The following is a 15,236-nucleotide window of genomic DNA, read 5'->3' as shown; positions in this document are numbered from 1 at the left end:
ACGCTGAATCATCATAACCATCACTATCCTCCCAACCATTACACATTTTAATGTATTTTATACTAGAGTGTAGTGCTTTATAGTTTATCACATTTGTGGAGCATGGCCCAGCATGATCTTCCAGGTTTTAAGTATATATGAATAGCCCTAAAATCATTGCTTTGGAACAATGACTTTATTGGTCTATTTGCATGATTTGCTTGCAAGGTACATCAATGATCTCTATATATACCACCTGTGAAGCCAATGTATATCAACATGTTGGCCATGTAGCATGGTGTCTAGACTCGAGAAAGTGAGAAACCATCCATGTCGTTCGTATAGCTAGCTCACCTCCTGATAGTACAATATCAACACTCAAATGTTGAAAGAGAAAAAGTAAAGGTCCTGGTCTGAAATCCTTTATATATACTATTAAGCAAAAGAAAGCCTGAGCCTTTGACAACTTGTCTTGTATTCGATAAATGACTAAATGAGAGCGACTGGCTGACTGCTACTTTCTTCAATCGTATATTCCACACAAAGCAAGGAGCGTTTGCAATGTCTAAAGTAAGGCAGTACAGAATTAAGTGAGAATGTAGAAAAGTAATATCAGGGAGAAATCAAGGAATTGGACAAATAGTTCTACTTCTGATCTTTAATTTCTTAGATAATAGTGCACACAACCCTCCTTTTTCAAATCGATTGGTACTAATAAGACACAGGTTTTTATTTTTGCAAATCTAGTCCTATAATCAAATATTATTAGCGTTTATTTCTATTACAATTTTGGACGTTTTGCGCCGTGTGTCACCACATAACGATATCATTTAATCCGCGACTCAGCATTGTGATGTTGCATCATTTAAGTTTTTGTTCAAGCATATTTGAGTATTTTTGCTGGATTAAGCATGTTTGATAACTTGATCACTCCCCTATTTTGCCCAACATCAAAAGTATTTAAAGTCCAAAACAATATCTCTGATGGCCTTTTCTTTTTCAAATAGGCTCTTGTGTTAGCCATCAAGGGTTTCCATGGGACCATTTACCCATCTTACTTCATCATGACTATTGACCCCACTTGCTTGACTTTCAATTTATAAGTGGTCCAAAAAGAATTCATTGACCACCAAAAAAATATATTGGCATCCTTACCCTGTCCAATGAGATGTAATTTCATTTTGTAAACTGTTAAGTTTGATGTCGCATTGACGTGCAATGAACTGCTGGCGTTATCCAAATCCAACAATCACGTAAAAAAACTCATGTTTTTGTTGCTTCACTGTTGAATGTTGATTGATGAGAAGTCACTAGTTGCAAAAACTTGCAAGTTGCAATTTGTAATAAAAATAATAATATGTAAAAGGAACAAAAATAATAATAATGGTATGTCGTCGTCGGCAAGGAACAACAACGCGTCTTGTAAAATATACACTACGCGGCAAAAATGAGAATGTAGAGTTTTGTTTTGTCAAACTACTATATACACATTGCCCACCACCAACCTTTATAAATTCTAATAATATAAACATTTTTTTTTCCCTTTGTTGCAGGAAGTGTTTTTCAAGAACCTTAAGTTTGTGATTTTGTGTAGAAGATAAGATCAACTTTTAGTCACACCATGAGAAGAGAAATACTTCAAAAGATGAAGGTACCACACTTATTTATTTAAGTTATTATATGATTTAATTCAACTAGTTTGATCTATCTCTAGTCAAATTTGTATGTGCTTTGTGTGTTTGGTTTTGTGTTACAATTTTGAACTTTTTAGTTTGTTTGTTTGTTTTTAGTAGAATTGAGCTATCTATAAGTCAACTTAGGCCATTTTTGGAATTGAATCTGCTTTATTTCTTAACCATTTGAGGTTTTGTCTCATAATAAGTGGTTGATTTCCCAAACCATTGTTATGGCAAACTTGTTCAAGAGAAGGGGGTGAATAATTTGTATTGAGGAATTCGGAATCAATGGAAGTAGAATTGGTGTATGTTCAAGGATGTCTAGGAATAGATGAGCTAAAGTAAGATCACTTCAGATTGTTCTGACACATATGAAGATGGTTATCAACTGCAGTTGTTAGAGGTTCACAGCTCTAAAAAGAAAGAAGAATGCTGGAGTTTAAACACATGTTTGTGAAAATGTATCCACTTGCAGAATAAACAGTTTGGATATTAAGAACCTGTATATCACCGACTATATCTCTAGGACTATAGCTAACCCAGTGTCAAATTTATTTACAAGTTCACTTGCTTACGATAGAGCTTGACCAACATGCTTACAGGAGAGCTTAACCAGCATTCTTAGGAATGACTATTGTGTCAACATCCTATTACGGTTCCTTTAGTCATAATGGCTGGTCCAAAGTTGCCTCCATTCCTTCTGGCTTAACTAAAACACTGCAGTAATTTCTCCACTTGGCAACTCTGCTGCTAGTTGAAGCTACAGACCTACAGTTGCTATAGGACTTTGGGTGGTTCGTAGTGTCACATTTAGTATTCACTTTGTACTGATTGGAACACCGTATGTGGATGACAATATCTGAAGAGATATTCACTTATTGGAAGGGCAATTACTGAGTTCCGTTTCCACATCTTCTTCTTTATGGGACAGGGTGTGATTAGCTAATTTTGAGTGTAAAAATATAGCGTGGAAGAAGGTATCTTGTGATTTGAATGATGTGATTCTCGAGGCATTATGAGTTGTAATCTGTCCCTCAGAAGACAATGACTATCTTTAAACTTGGGCAACATTCCCTCTTATATACACATCATTCTCGTGGGCAACTTAAGAATCAAATAGATGATTCTGTCATTGTAGTTTTTGGTGCATTGACCAATTGCTATTTTTGATGTGTGTCAAACACAACTAAGTGTTGTCCTAGCCTGGCTATAATTTATCTCGAGTTTGAAGACCATAATTTTCATAAGCATGTGCAACATGAATGCCGCTATCCCAAAGGCCAAGTTTCCTCTTATATATGGCCGGCCCTCGTTTGAATTTCCGACTCAATGTATCTGATAGTCCTATCATCAGCTGAAAAATGCAACATGGCTATACAGGTCTTATAAGTGTTCATGTATGAGGTCTCTTGAGTTTTTATAACATGTGAAACTGGTAAATTTTTTGAGATGCTACAATGTCTTGGTTCAGAAAAGTAGAACAAGGAAGTTTGCGCTTCTACATTCGGATGAAGTAAGTACTTAGAGAACTTATTAATGAACAGATGAAATTTGAGTGTACCATCATCTGCTTTTTTGTCCTTCTGCAGGATAACGTTGGCTTATCCTTCAATCCATTAGAGCCTAAATAGTATATGTACACTATGTAACCTACCTAAAAGCTATATACCAAAACCTCTGTCTGATACATGTATCGTCATATGAGGTTAGTTCATCTTGTTATGGTCCCACTGCCCTACACCATCATTTTGAAGAGCCAAATATGACAGAAATGAGCCACCTCTCAAATATTTACTTTTTCCTCCTTCTTTGCTTTATTGTTTAAAAGTTATAGGCATCTATTTCAAGAATATAAGAAGCTATCTAGTGAAAAGGTTGTCATGCTCTAACCAGAAAATTACCTCGTCATTGGAACGAGTAACTTAGCATGGGCTTCAGTTGTTTGTTAATTTGGATGTCTGACTTCATGTTTGTCAAGCTCTAAATTTAATATATTGGAAGACTCGACACCTTTGTTACAGGTAAAAGCTGGTTTTGCTGGTTCATCTGCATCAGATACTGGTAAAGGCAAGTCGAAGATGTCAGGCTCGCAAGTAACACATGGTTTTCACTTGATCAAAGGGAAATCTAATCATCCAATGGAAGATTATCTTGTTGCACAGTATAAGCAAGTAAATGAGTACGACTTGGGGTTATTTGCAATATTTGATGGCCATTTAGGCCATGATGTTCCAGACTACTTACAATCGCATCTGTTTAACAATATTTTGAATGAGGTAATCATTGTTTATGTGCACCTTTGTGTTATTTTATTCTATTATTGGTTTATTCTTTCTTCAAAATAAAAGGGAGGCACCCGATCTCAAGTATATGCCTGAGTTAATCTCACTATCTATTTTCTTGCTCAAACCAGCCTGACTTCTGGACTGAAACAGAGACTGCAATCAAGAGAGCTTATCGTGTAACTGATCAAGAAATATTGGACAAAGCAGTTGATTTGGGAAGAGGAGGTTCAACTGCTGTTACTGCAATACTGATAGATGGTCAAAAGCTAGTTGTGGCAAATGTTGGAGATTCTCGAGCTGTTATATGCAAGAATGGTATGGCAAAACAATTATCAGTTGATCATGAGCCAAGCAAAGAGCAGAAGAAAATCGAGAGCAGAGGGGGTTTTGTGTCAAACATTCCAGGTAACTAATAGTCTACCCCATGTCACCCAAATTCTTGAGAACTTTGTAAACGTAGAGAACAAATACAAGAGAATGAAAATAATCCATCTCTGAAGCATATAAGATCAAAACACAAAAGCAACAAATAAGATATTTTTGTCATCTAGGTTTTGCATAAGCAGCAATGAGGGTTTCATGCCCGAGTCCTTTTAGCTGCGAACGAGTGAACAATCTAACGAAATGCATGTTTTTCTCTAATTATTTGAATACATATAGGAATTTTTTTAGGGAATCAGGGATAAAATCCTACCATTTTACCCGATAAATGTAAAGGAAGCAAGAAACAAGTGAAGAAGAAAAAATACTATTGCAGATGGAACTGCAAAATTATGCCTAAGCAACTAAAGTTTCAAAAGATCTATATAATAATATTTTATGTAACTTGAACTTCCATCATGGAATTTCATTAATTGTTGTGTTTTCAGGGGATGTCCCAAGAGTTGATGGACTGCTGGCAGTGGCAAGAGCATTTGGTGATAAAAGCTTAAAGCGGCATCTAAGTTCAGAACCAGATGTGGCAGTGGAGACGATAGATGAACATACTGAGTTTTTTATAATGGCAAGTGACGGGTTATGGAAGGTTGGTTTTCACATTGGAGCATACTTTATGTGGATTAAATTCATGCTCTCTCGCTGTGATTACTCCTCTTTGTATTCTGAATGAGCCTTGAATTCACGTTCTCTCCCTCTCATTTTTATGTAGGTCATGTCCAATCAGGAAGCAGTGGACTCTATTAGAAATAAAAAGGATGCTCAATCTGCGGCCAAGCATTTGACAGAGGAAGCTGTCTCTAGGAAAAGCAAGGATGATATCTCCTGTATAGTTGTAAGGTTCAGCTCTCCCCGTTGCTTATAAAAATAATAATAAATAATAATAAAAAAAAAGCTTAGGTTCAGCTGATCCTTGGTATGTCAGCATGTGTGTGTTTTCCTGTACTTCAGCAACGACGATAACCGCCAAGCGTCAATCAGCGATATATTTTTGTACAAAAAGAACTTTATGTTCTTGTATGCAAAAATTTCTGATGTATTCTACCCAATTGTGTAGATGTATGTTTCAACTGACGACATAATGTCGAGTTTGTATAACCATTCCAAAAATAATTATGTAGTTATGTACAGGTACATTTTGTATAGGATGTAACTTCCTCAGTCAAAGTCCTTGACTCACTGACTCCTCTTGAAGTTCACCAACTGACGGTAAAGGGCTTCTTGAATTGCCCCCCTCCACCAGGAACTCTTGATAAATGCATTTACTCTTGATACCTTTTTAGCAGAAGGAAATACTTTCATCCGGAGATAATATTTGTAAGTCTAGACTCTGGGAGGAGAGGGGACGTGAACTGGTGGTTCTGTCAAATATATATTCTACTGGGAGGAGAGGGGACCTTTAGACCTGCATTAGAATCTCAAATGTTTCGTCCCACCTACATCATTCTCAACAATCTCTGTTAAGATGAGATCAAGTGGAGGGATATTACATGTATAGTGATCATCAAGGAAAGAAGTTAAACTAACTAGATAGTCAGCACTTCGATATTCTACTGGGAGATGTTTGCACAAGGGAACAACTTTGGCTAGGGAGCTCCACTTTCATGGGATACGAAAGCAGATTTAACAAACATTTAGAACCATTTACCAGTTACCGGTTATCGAAAAAAAAAATGCCAGTTACCACCCTCATGAACTTGTTTCATTTGTTTGTGAATATTCACAGAAGGAGAGCATGCAGAGTTTTTAAATGCAATATACCACATACAAAAGTCATTCACGGTGGGTAAAACATTTACGAAGATTTGCACTAAAAAGCTAGGGGCGAGGTGTATGGGGCTGGAGTTATGGCCCATTCATTTTAATTTGGGTAATTTCTCAATTAGTAACCCATAATGTCAATGTGTTTCCAAGTAGTAACCCACTTCCAATTTTGACTTTTCAATGCGGCTTTTGACAATTTTGCCCTTCAAATAAAAACAAAACACTTTTCTCTCACCTCTTACACTTTTCTCTCTCCTTGTCCCATGATGTTGACGTATTTGAGTTTTGTTTTTAAACAAAACAGTACTCTCTCTCCTCTTTCTCTCCTCTTATACTTTTCTCTCTCCTCTTACACTCAATCATTGATTTTTGAATATTTTTTTTATTTATTTCTTAAGTAATTAAAATGACTAAAAATATAATATATAAAAATAATTAATAAATAATAAAACAATAAATTTAACACAATCCATCTTCATTAAAATAACAAAATTCATATTCTTTGCAAAATAATAAAAGATGTCTCATAATAAAATGAACAAAATATATATTCCATTAAAATGATAAAATTCATATTCTTTTCAAATTTATTACATCAAAATCCAACAAAACCGAAATTCTAAATCATGAAGTAGTTTCATCAGTAGATGAAATAATAATTAGTCAATGTGTAACAGTAAAGTTGTTGATATACAATGCACATGAGTTTGTCAGTCCCTCACTTATAAGATGAAAATAGACAAATGAATTTGGTGGGAAATCTGTTAGGCGAGAAATAATTGAGCGGAAAAAATATTAGCGATAAAACAATTAACACTAGTAAAGTTGCTGATATACAGTGCATGTGAGTTTGTCAGTCTCTCACTTGTAAGGTGACAAAAGACATAATAAATTGGGCGGGAAAATAGTTGGGCGGGAATAATTGGGTGGGAAAATAGTTAGGCGGGAAAACAGCAAGATATCTCATTTTCTTCTTACATTTCTTATTACTCAACTCATTTCCACATAATTTCTTTTATTTTTTTTCAACTTTTTTTTTCTTAATCCTTCAATTCTCTTGTTATTCACTTTTCCCCATTTACCATTTTCATTATCCTACATTTATCTCTCACAACCAATTATATTATCCATTTTAAAGTTTTTGTTCATATATAATTCACATGGAATAAACAAATATCAACTTGTTGAACTGATTTTTTCATATCTCTAACAACCATTTTTGTTAGAGATATGAAAAAATCAGTTCAACAAGATGTAAAACTCATCATTTAGTTTAGCTACACTCAAAAGTTGTACAACAAATGAAAAAGGTTTTATCTTTGTGTGTTTGGATACGCTAAAACCTTATCATAGTTCCAAGATGTAAGAAAGGTAAGTTGTCAAGTAACAACTTTGTCAAAAGGTATTCCCAATCTATCTTTTTTCATTTAGTAGTTTGAAGACGTTCAAAATTGAAAGGTAAATTATCTAATGGAGAAAAAATTCCAATGTGATAAGTTGAATTGACAATGAGTGTTGGATATTTGATTGTGGAGCAGGTGTTTTAGAAGAACCTGAAAAACGAACTTGTGTTTTTTTTCAATACATTTTGTATAAAAAATTTCTTGCCTATAATGTACGAATTTGGTAGTTACTTTCAAACAATATATTAGCTACATAATGACGAATCGGTTTGTCACTTATAAATATTATTTCTTACATACCAAATATATACATTTTTAAAAATGCTTGTTTTTAGCATAAATATCTCGAAGTTTTAATTTATTGATTTGTGATCGAAGTTATAAACCCGATAAATATATTTGTCACATATAGAAAATACTAGTTGAATATTGAACTCGTGTTATTTAAGTACATTTTGGGCTAAGTATATTTTGGACCTTATGTATATATATGATAGTTACTTTTGAAACATATCTCAGCAACTTTTATGATTTTGGGTACTGAAATGGTGATTATTATTTTATTTTATATTATTTTTTCTTTATTAAGTTTCTCTAAATGATACTGGTTGAATGTTGAACTCGTGTTTTTTTAGTACATTTTAGGCTGGGGCTGGGTATGTATCTTTTGGATTTAGTGCACATATTTAGTAGTTACTTTCAAAATATCTTTCAACAAATTTTATTATTTTGGATACTGAAATGGTGGTGATTATTTTATTTTATATATTTTTTCAATTAAGTTTCTACAAATTTTAATTTATTGATTTGTGATTGATGATATTGGTTGAATGCTGAACTTGTGTTTTTTTAGTACATTTTGAGCTAAGTATCTCTTAGATATAATGCACATATTTAGTAGTTACTTTTGAAACATCTATCAGCAATTTATATTTTTCAATTAAGTTTTTCTAAGTTGAAATTTATTGACCTGTGATCGATGATATTGGTTAAAGGCAGAACTCGTGTTTCTTTTAGTACATTTTGTGCTAAGTATCTCTTGGATCTAATGTACATATTTAGGTAGTTACTTTCAAAGCATCTGTCAGTAACTTTTAATATTTTAGGTACTAAAATAATGATATCTATGATTATTTTGTTATTATTCTTTTTTATTAAGTTTCTCTAAGTTGTAATTTATTTACCTGTAATCAGTGATATTGGTTGAATGTTGAACTCGTGGTTCTTAAGTACAATTTGGGTCAAGTATCTCTTGGATCTATTGTATGTATCTGGTAGTTACTTTTAAAACATATGTCAGTAACTTTTATGGTTTTTGAACCGAACTCGCTTAATTTTATTATTCTTATTATTCTTATTTTATTTTATTTTTAAGTTTCTCTACGTTGTAATTTGTTAAACTGTGAGCGAGCTACATACTAAGGAATATGTTCACAACATCAAGCAATTGCAAAATGGGTTTCAGAAGTTGTGAAATCGAAACTTAGGGACAATATTGATATGGCTCCGAAACATACAGAAGGTAACAGCCTTAGCTATATCATCAAGTGATGAACGCAACAATAGCAACTACTAACCTATGTTCATTTGCCTTTTTTGCTTGCAGATAAGGGAATGCTTCAGTGAGTCATACCAAATGTTGCCAAATTATTATAAAGAACTTAAAAGAGTGCATTCAGATTGTTTCACCAAGCTATTAACGTCGTCCACCCATGACCACAAGTTTGAACGTTTGTTTGTTAGCTACGGCGTCACTGTCCGAGCTTACAAAAGATATCTTCGTCCATGGATTATGATTGATGGCACTTTCATGACAGGTAGGTACAAGTCAGTCATACTAACTGCTATCGCGGCGGATGGTGATAGCCACGTGCTTCCAATTGCATTTGCTATAGTCCCGAAGGAAAACTATGACCACTGGGATTGGTTTCTGGAAAAGTTGAGAGACCTTGTTGTTGGGACTAAGCTAAACTTTATTCTTCTCTCTGATAGGCATGCAAGCATTCTTCAGGTCGTGCCTAAAATACTTCCTAATGTGGTTCATTGCTTTTGTGCACAACACATTTCAAATTGTGTGACTAAGCAATAGACAAAAAAGGAAGGTGAAAAGAGCAACCGGCTTAAGCTTAACAGCAGAATTTGTAAGACTAATGAGCCAAATGTATTATTGCGACAACAAATGTTATGCAAAGATTGTTAAGATTCCAAAAGAGTCGTGGTGTTGTGCTTTTGCTAAAAGGAGAAGGCATGTCATTTGTTACACAAATCACATAGAGCTGGAATAAGATGATACTTCCAGAGAGAGCTATGCAAGTGACATCTCATTTTGTCAATGGTATCAGGTTAAACATAATGAAACATTTCTATGACTACCGGGTGATGGCGTCAAAGTTGAAGACAAAACTGACCAAATCAGCTGAGGATGTGCTCATCTCGTTGAGATATACGAGTAGACCTTTCACAGTGGTAAGGGCAAGTGAGCACGTTTACTCTGTGCAATTAGTGGATCGTACTGACACCGTAGACCTTTTGGAGAAGACTTGCACTTACAGTTTCTTTCAGCAGCTTGGTCTTCCTTGTAGCCATGCTATGAAGGCAATCGATGACGGTAAGATATGTGCATATGACTTTTGCATGCATTGGTACACAAAGGAAACGATGATGGATACATATAGGAAGAAGTGGACGCCATTAAGAGGAAAATAACAGTGGGTTTGGGTTTATGATGACATCATTGTCCTACAAGTGAGAGAGATCACAAACTCACATGCATCGTATATCAAAGAAACTTACTATCATTATTTGTTTTCTCGCTAACAGTTTTCCCGCTCAATTATTCCCGCTCAATAGTTTTCCCGCCAAATTCATTTGTCTATTTTCATCTTATAAGTGAGGGACTGACAAACTCATGTGCATTGTATATTAGCAACTTTACTGATGTGCGTTGTACATTGACTAATAATTATCCCATCTACTGATGAAACTACTTCATGACTTAGAATTTCGATTTTGTTGGATTGATGTAATAAATTTGAAAAGAATATAAATTTTATCATTTTAATGGAATACATATTTTGTTAATTTTATTATGAGGTAACTTTTATTATTTTGCAAGGAATATGAATTTTGTTATATGAATGAAGATGGATTGTGTTAAATTTATTGTTTTATTATTTATTTTTATCTATTATATTTTTAGTCATTTTAATTAGTTAAGAAATAAAAAAAAAACTCAAAAATCAATGATTGAGTGTAAGAGGAGAGAGAAAAGTGTAAGAGGAGAGAAAGAGGAGAGAGAGTACTGTTTTGTTTAAAAACAAAACTCAAATACGTCAACATCATGGGGACAAGGAGAGAGAAAAGTGTAAGAGGTGAGAGATTGTAAAAAGAGAGAGAAAAGTGTTTTGTTTTTATTTGAAGGGCAAAATTGTCAAAAGCCGCGTTAAAAAGTCAAAATTGGAAGTGGGTTACTACTTGGGAACACATTGACATTATGGATTACTAATTGGGAAATTACCCTTTTAATTTTCTGATCGGGTGACAAAGTTTTTTTTGGTAAAACGAACAGTTAAAGGGTAATACTGTAACATCACATCTCACATCTCACATCTCACATCTCTCTACCTCTAACCTAAAATTTGGCGCGCCTAAAGTAAAAGTTTTTCTCTCAACTCAAATCCTCGCTTAAATCTTCGGACATCTCTCTCGCTCTAATTTAAAATATGGCGTGCCTGAACTAAAATTGTCTCTTGTCTCTCACTTAAATTTGGCAATTGACATTGCATTTTGACAGTCCAAATTCATAGGCAGTAACTTTTTTCCATGTCAAATTAACTTGACATTGGATTTTGACAATGTCAAATGCATTAGTGTTCATCCAAGAAAACCCCCTAGTTCAAATATTAGCACATATACTAGAAAGTAAAAAATCAAAAGTAAATCAAAATGCATAAAAACATAATATGAGAACCCCTCATCTTTTTTACTATATGATATCCATAATAGCATGTGTGTATGAAACAATAAATAACATATGAGAATCGTTATTGTAGTTTGGTGTGTTGATTATTGTGTTGCACTTAAGTGTTTAAGTTTGTGTTTCAACGCCTAAACATTGTAGTTTGGTGTTTGAATTACGGCTATGTTTGGTACTTAAGTGTTCACATTCAAATTACAAAATTACGGCTATGTTTAGGCATTCAAATTACCATTGACATATTTTCATTATGATGTAAGGTTTGTACAGCTGAAAGTCTCGTATTCCAATATAGCTCTACCAGTTTGTCATCGCTTGCAACATTAATTCAATCCAATATAGTAGTTTAATAGGAGTACTAAAAAAAGATAGTAGCTTAGTCCTTGAAACTTTTTCCTTCGGTTCTACCCTTTAAAATGTGTGGTTCAAAATCCTCCACACCACTAATTGGACTGTAGAAGACCTCATGAAAGAATATTTATAAATATTCTTAACATTTACCAGGTACCACCTCCTTGAACTTGTTTCATTTGCTTGTTAATACTAGCCATGCAGCCCGACTTGTGGTCGGGCCTGCTATTCTTAAACCCATTATGTGTAGGCCTGTTAATTTTCAGGTTTTTAATTTTGGTTGATGTGCTTAAGCCCATATATATATATCGGTTTGTCTAGGGTGCCACTCTTATAGTGACACTCTTATCTCACTCTTCTCTTGAACCGTCGGATCCACCTCAAGATCTCATGATCTAACAAACCAAATTCTAACCAATCAAGTGGGGGTAAAAACGTCTTTTCCTTCTCATCTTCTCAAAAAAAAAAAAAAAAAAAAAAAACAAACAAACAAACAAACAAACAGATCTACCAAAAAAAAAGAGGGATCAACTATTGTTAAAACCCAATTCCATCGCCATTAACAACCACCTGAGCTCTCTGAACTTCACTCTCTCTCGAGTTCCAATTAAGGTATGCTTCCATTAACACATTTTATTCTCACTCACTTTACTCACTACTAGGGGTGTCTTTTTTTGCCGAATTTCAGATTTTTCCGAAATCCGACCCGAAATTGGTCTGGTTCTGGGTGTAGTTTTTATGGGCCGATTTTCCGATTTCTGAAAATTCCGAAAAAAAATTGGATCGGATTTGGATATAATTCTAAAATCCGATCCGATCCGAAAATTCCGAAATTTCCGATATTATTGCCAATTTATTCCGAAAATATATACTTCTCTCACTATCCACTTGATTAGATATCGACCGTTCATTCATTTTCTAGTTTTTTACTTCCAAAAACAAAACAAAAACATAACCTAGCCGCTACTTCCCCACTTGAATTGGACCACTCTACTGTCATTACACCGTCTGCCATAACAACAATGATATGAAAAAAATGTCATTGAGTCATACAATGACTTCCAGACCAATCCAAAAGCCAAATTCCAATAGATAGAATATTATGTAAAGCTACTTAGAGTCCAAGACCATAATCCATTATTTATGCAGACACTTCACGCTTCAATTTCCACACACGAAAAAAGATCGAAACATTACAAATACCCAGACCTCAACAAAATGCAATGCTTGCTATTGGTGGCTGCAAGTTCTTTTTCTCGTTTTTTCTTGGATCACTTGTTTGAATGAAAATGAGTTTTCTCAGTAAACAAGTGCGTAATGTTGTTGGTACATTGGTGTTGTGGACATGGTTTTCTCTCCCTACAATGAACATTGGCGTATGATATTCCAAAAATAATTGAAAGTAAAGAGATCTTTGAAAATTTACCAAGTATTCCGAAATTTCCGAAATTGGAAATATATTTTGAATCCGAAAAAAAATTGGATCGGATTTGGCTAGCATATTAGGTTCCGAAAAAAATTTGGAAAAATTCCGAAGGAGGTTAATCCGATCCGAAGTCACTCCTACTCACTCACTACTGCAAACTTGAATTCGTAAAACTAACAACCTCATTTCCTCTCTAATTTTCAAACATCATTTTGTTTATTGATAATGTAAATGCAATAAACAACTCAAGATTTACTATTAAGTGTAAGTTAGACATTCATTTTTATTTAATTAATGTCTTTCAATTTGATGCCATTGTAGTTGTGCGAACTGGAAACTAGATCTGGGTATTGTGATTCTGGTATATATATATATATTAGTTTATTAACATTGTGTTATTTAATTATGCAGTTTTTTTCAATTAGTCATTTGAAAGCTACTATTTAATATTAATTTTCATTTATCAGTAGAGTTCTTGTCGGGTGGCGAAAAGGGTTTCCTTTTGTGTCAAAATGTTACGTATGTGCCTAGAAATGCTTTTTACTTATTGGCCTTATGTTATTATAGTCATCTAATAACTTTCTTTATCTCACATACACACACAGACATAGAAATTATACATGCAGAGAGGTTTATGCTTAATTGTAACTATATTTTGTTTTTTTTAATCGTTTATAATATTGAATTTTGATTTAATTTAGGTTGCTATGATTATAGTTATGATTGATATCCTCGTTTAAAGACGGCGACAATTTGGGTGAACTCTGTCAGAGTTTTGAATTCTGTCAAGAGTTCGGTGAATTCTGTCAGAGTTTTGAACTCTGTCAGAGTTCGGTGAACTCTGTCAGAGTTTCGAATTCTGTCAGAGTTCGGTGAAGTAGCATATTCGGTGAACTCTGTCAGAGTTCGGTGAAGTAGCATATTCGGTGAACTTTGTCAGAGTTTTGAACTCTGTCAGAGTTCGGTGAACTCTATCAGAGTTTTGAACTATTTCAGAGTTTTGAACTCTGTCAGAGTTCGGTGAAGTAGCATATTCGGTGAACTCTATCAGAGTTTTGAATTCTGTCAGAGTTCGGTGAACTCTTTCAAAGTTTTGAACTCTGTCAGAGTTCGGTGAACTCTATCAGAGTTTTGAACTCTTTCAGAGTTTTGAACTCTGTCAGAGTTCGGTGACAAACACATATTCAGTGAACTCCGTCAGAGTTCGGTGAAGTAGCATATTCGGTGAACTCTGTCAGGGTTTTGATGTTTAAGTTATTTACACTGTTTATGTACATTGGGATTTTTGACTGTTTAAGTTATTTATATTTTTAATTTTTTCGATTTATAGAAATGGAGACAGAGACATCAATGTTATGTTTATCCAAGTTCAAAATAAATAAATCATTAAATCAAGCAATGAAGTTATGAACTTATTGTCTCTCCTGTTGATATCACTAGATTTTTATTTGAGGCCATATCGACCGAGTATCGCTTTGCTTGATTCAAAATAAATATATAGCTCTGTTTAAGTAACCGCTCTATTTTTTTTTTTTTTTTTTTTTTTTTTTTTTAATATAATGTTATGTTTGATTCAATTCTTTTGAATTCTAGACACCCATTTTGTACATGCAAATCATAGTAGGAGTGTGACGCTTAACTAAACTAATTAAGATCCCGACTACCTACCGTCCTACCCTGGTACTCTCGTGCATGGTCGTAAGGCTTCTTTCCAGCTAAGAATTTGCCGTGAAGATCATGCAAGTACAAAAGATTAAAAGTTTTTGACATTTTAGTTTATGTTGGACGTCCCAAACTAGCAAGAGAGACGCCAAAATTCATTAATGTGTATCGCCGACAATCGTACTTAAGGCCAAACTCAAGACCACGTGGCTGCATTTAACTTGCATCTATGCCATATGCTCGAATCCAACTTAATAACTGATAGCAATTTTTCTATAA

At 34.1% G+C, this 15,236-nt stretch overlaps 1 protein-coding gene across 3 annotated transcripts; it reads left to right on the top strand.

The window, feature by feature from the left end:
* Positions 1-1,338: 1,338 nt before the first annotated feature.
* Positions 1,339-5,518, top strand: LOC147476540 (putative protein phosphatase 2C 58). Of its 3 annotated transcripts, XM_086582212.1 has the most exons (6): positions 1,339-1,434; positions 1,533-1,630; positions 3,677-3,931; positions 4,069-4,345; positions 4,810-4,964; positions 5,088-5,518. In XM_086582212.1, exons 2-6 carry the CDS (start codon positions 1,601-1,603, stop codon positions 5,238-5,240), a joined length of 870 nt encoding a protein of 289 aa, XP_086438338.1. In that variant the 5' UTR covers positions 1,339-1,434; positions 1,533-1,600; the 3' UTR covers positions 5,241-5,518. The 3 variants fall into 3 exon arrangements, with proteins under 3 accessions (XP_086438338.1, XP_086438336.1, XP_086438339.1); XM_086582210.1 differs by lacking the exon at positions 1,339-1,434 and having other exon boundaries at positions 1,473-1,630; XM_086582213.1 differs by lacking the exon at positions 1,339-1,434 and having other exon boundaries at positions 1,532-1,630; positions 3,657-3,931.
* The last annotated feature ends 9,718 nt before the right edge of the window (positions 5,519-15,236 follow it).

The sequence above is a fragment of the Coptis chinensis genome, chromosome 9 (genome assembly GCF_015680905.1).
Source record: "Coptis chinensis isolate HL-2020 chromosome 9, ASM1568090v1, whole genome shotgun sequence".
NCBI classification, from domain to species: domain Eukaryota; kingdom Viridiplantae; phylum Streptophyta; class Magnoliopsida; order Ranunculales; family Ranunculaceae; genus Coptis; species Coptis chinensis.
Note: the sequence above shows the minus strand (reverse complement) of the source record. Positions and strands in the feature narration are given on the sequence as shown.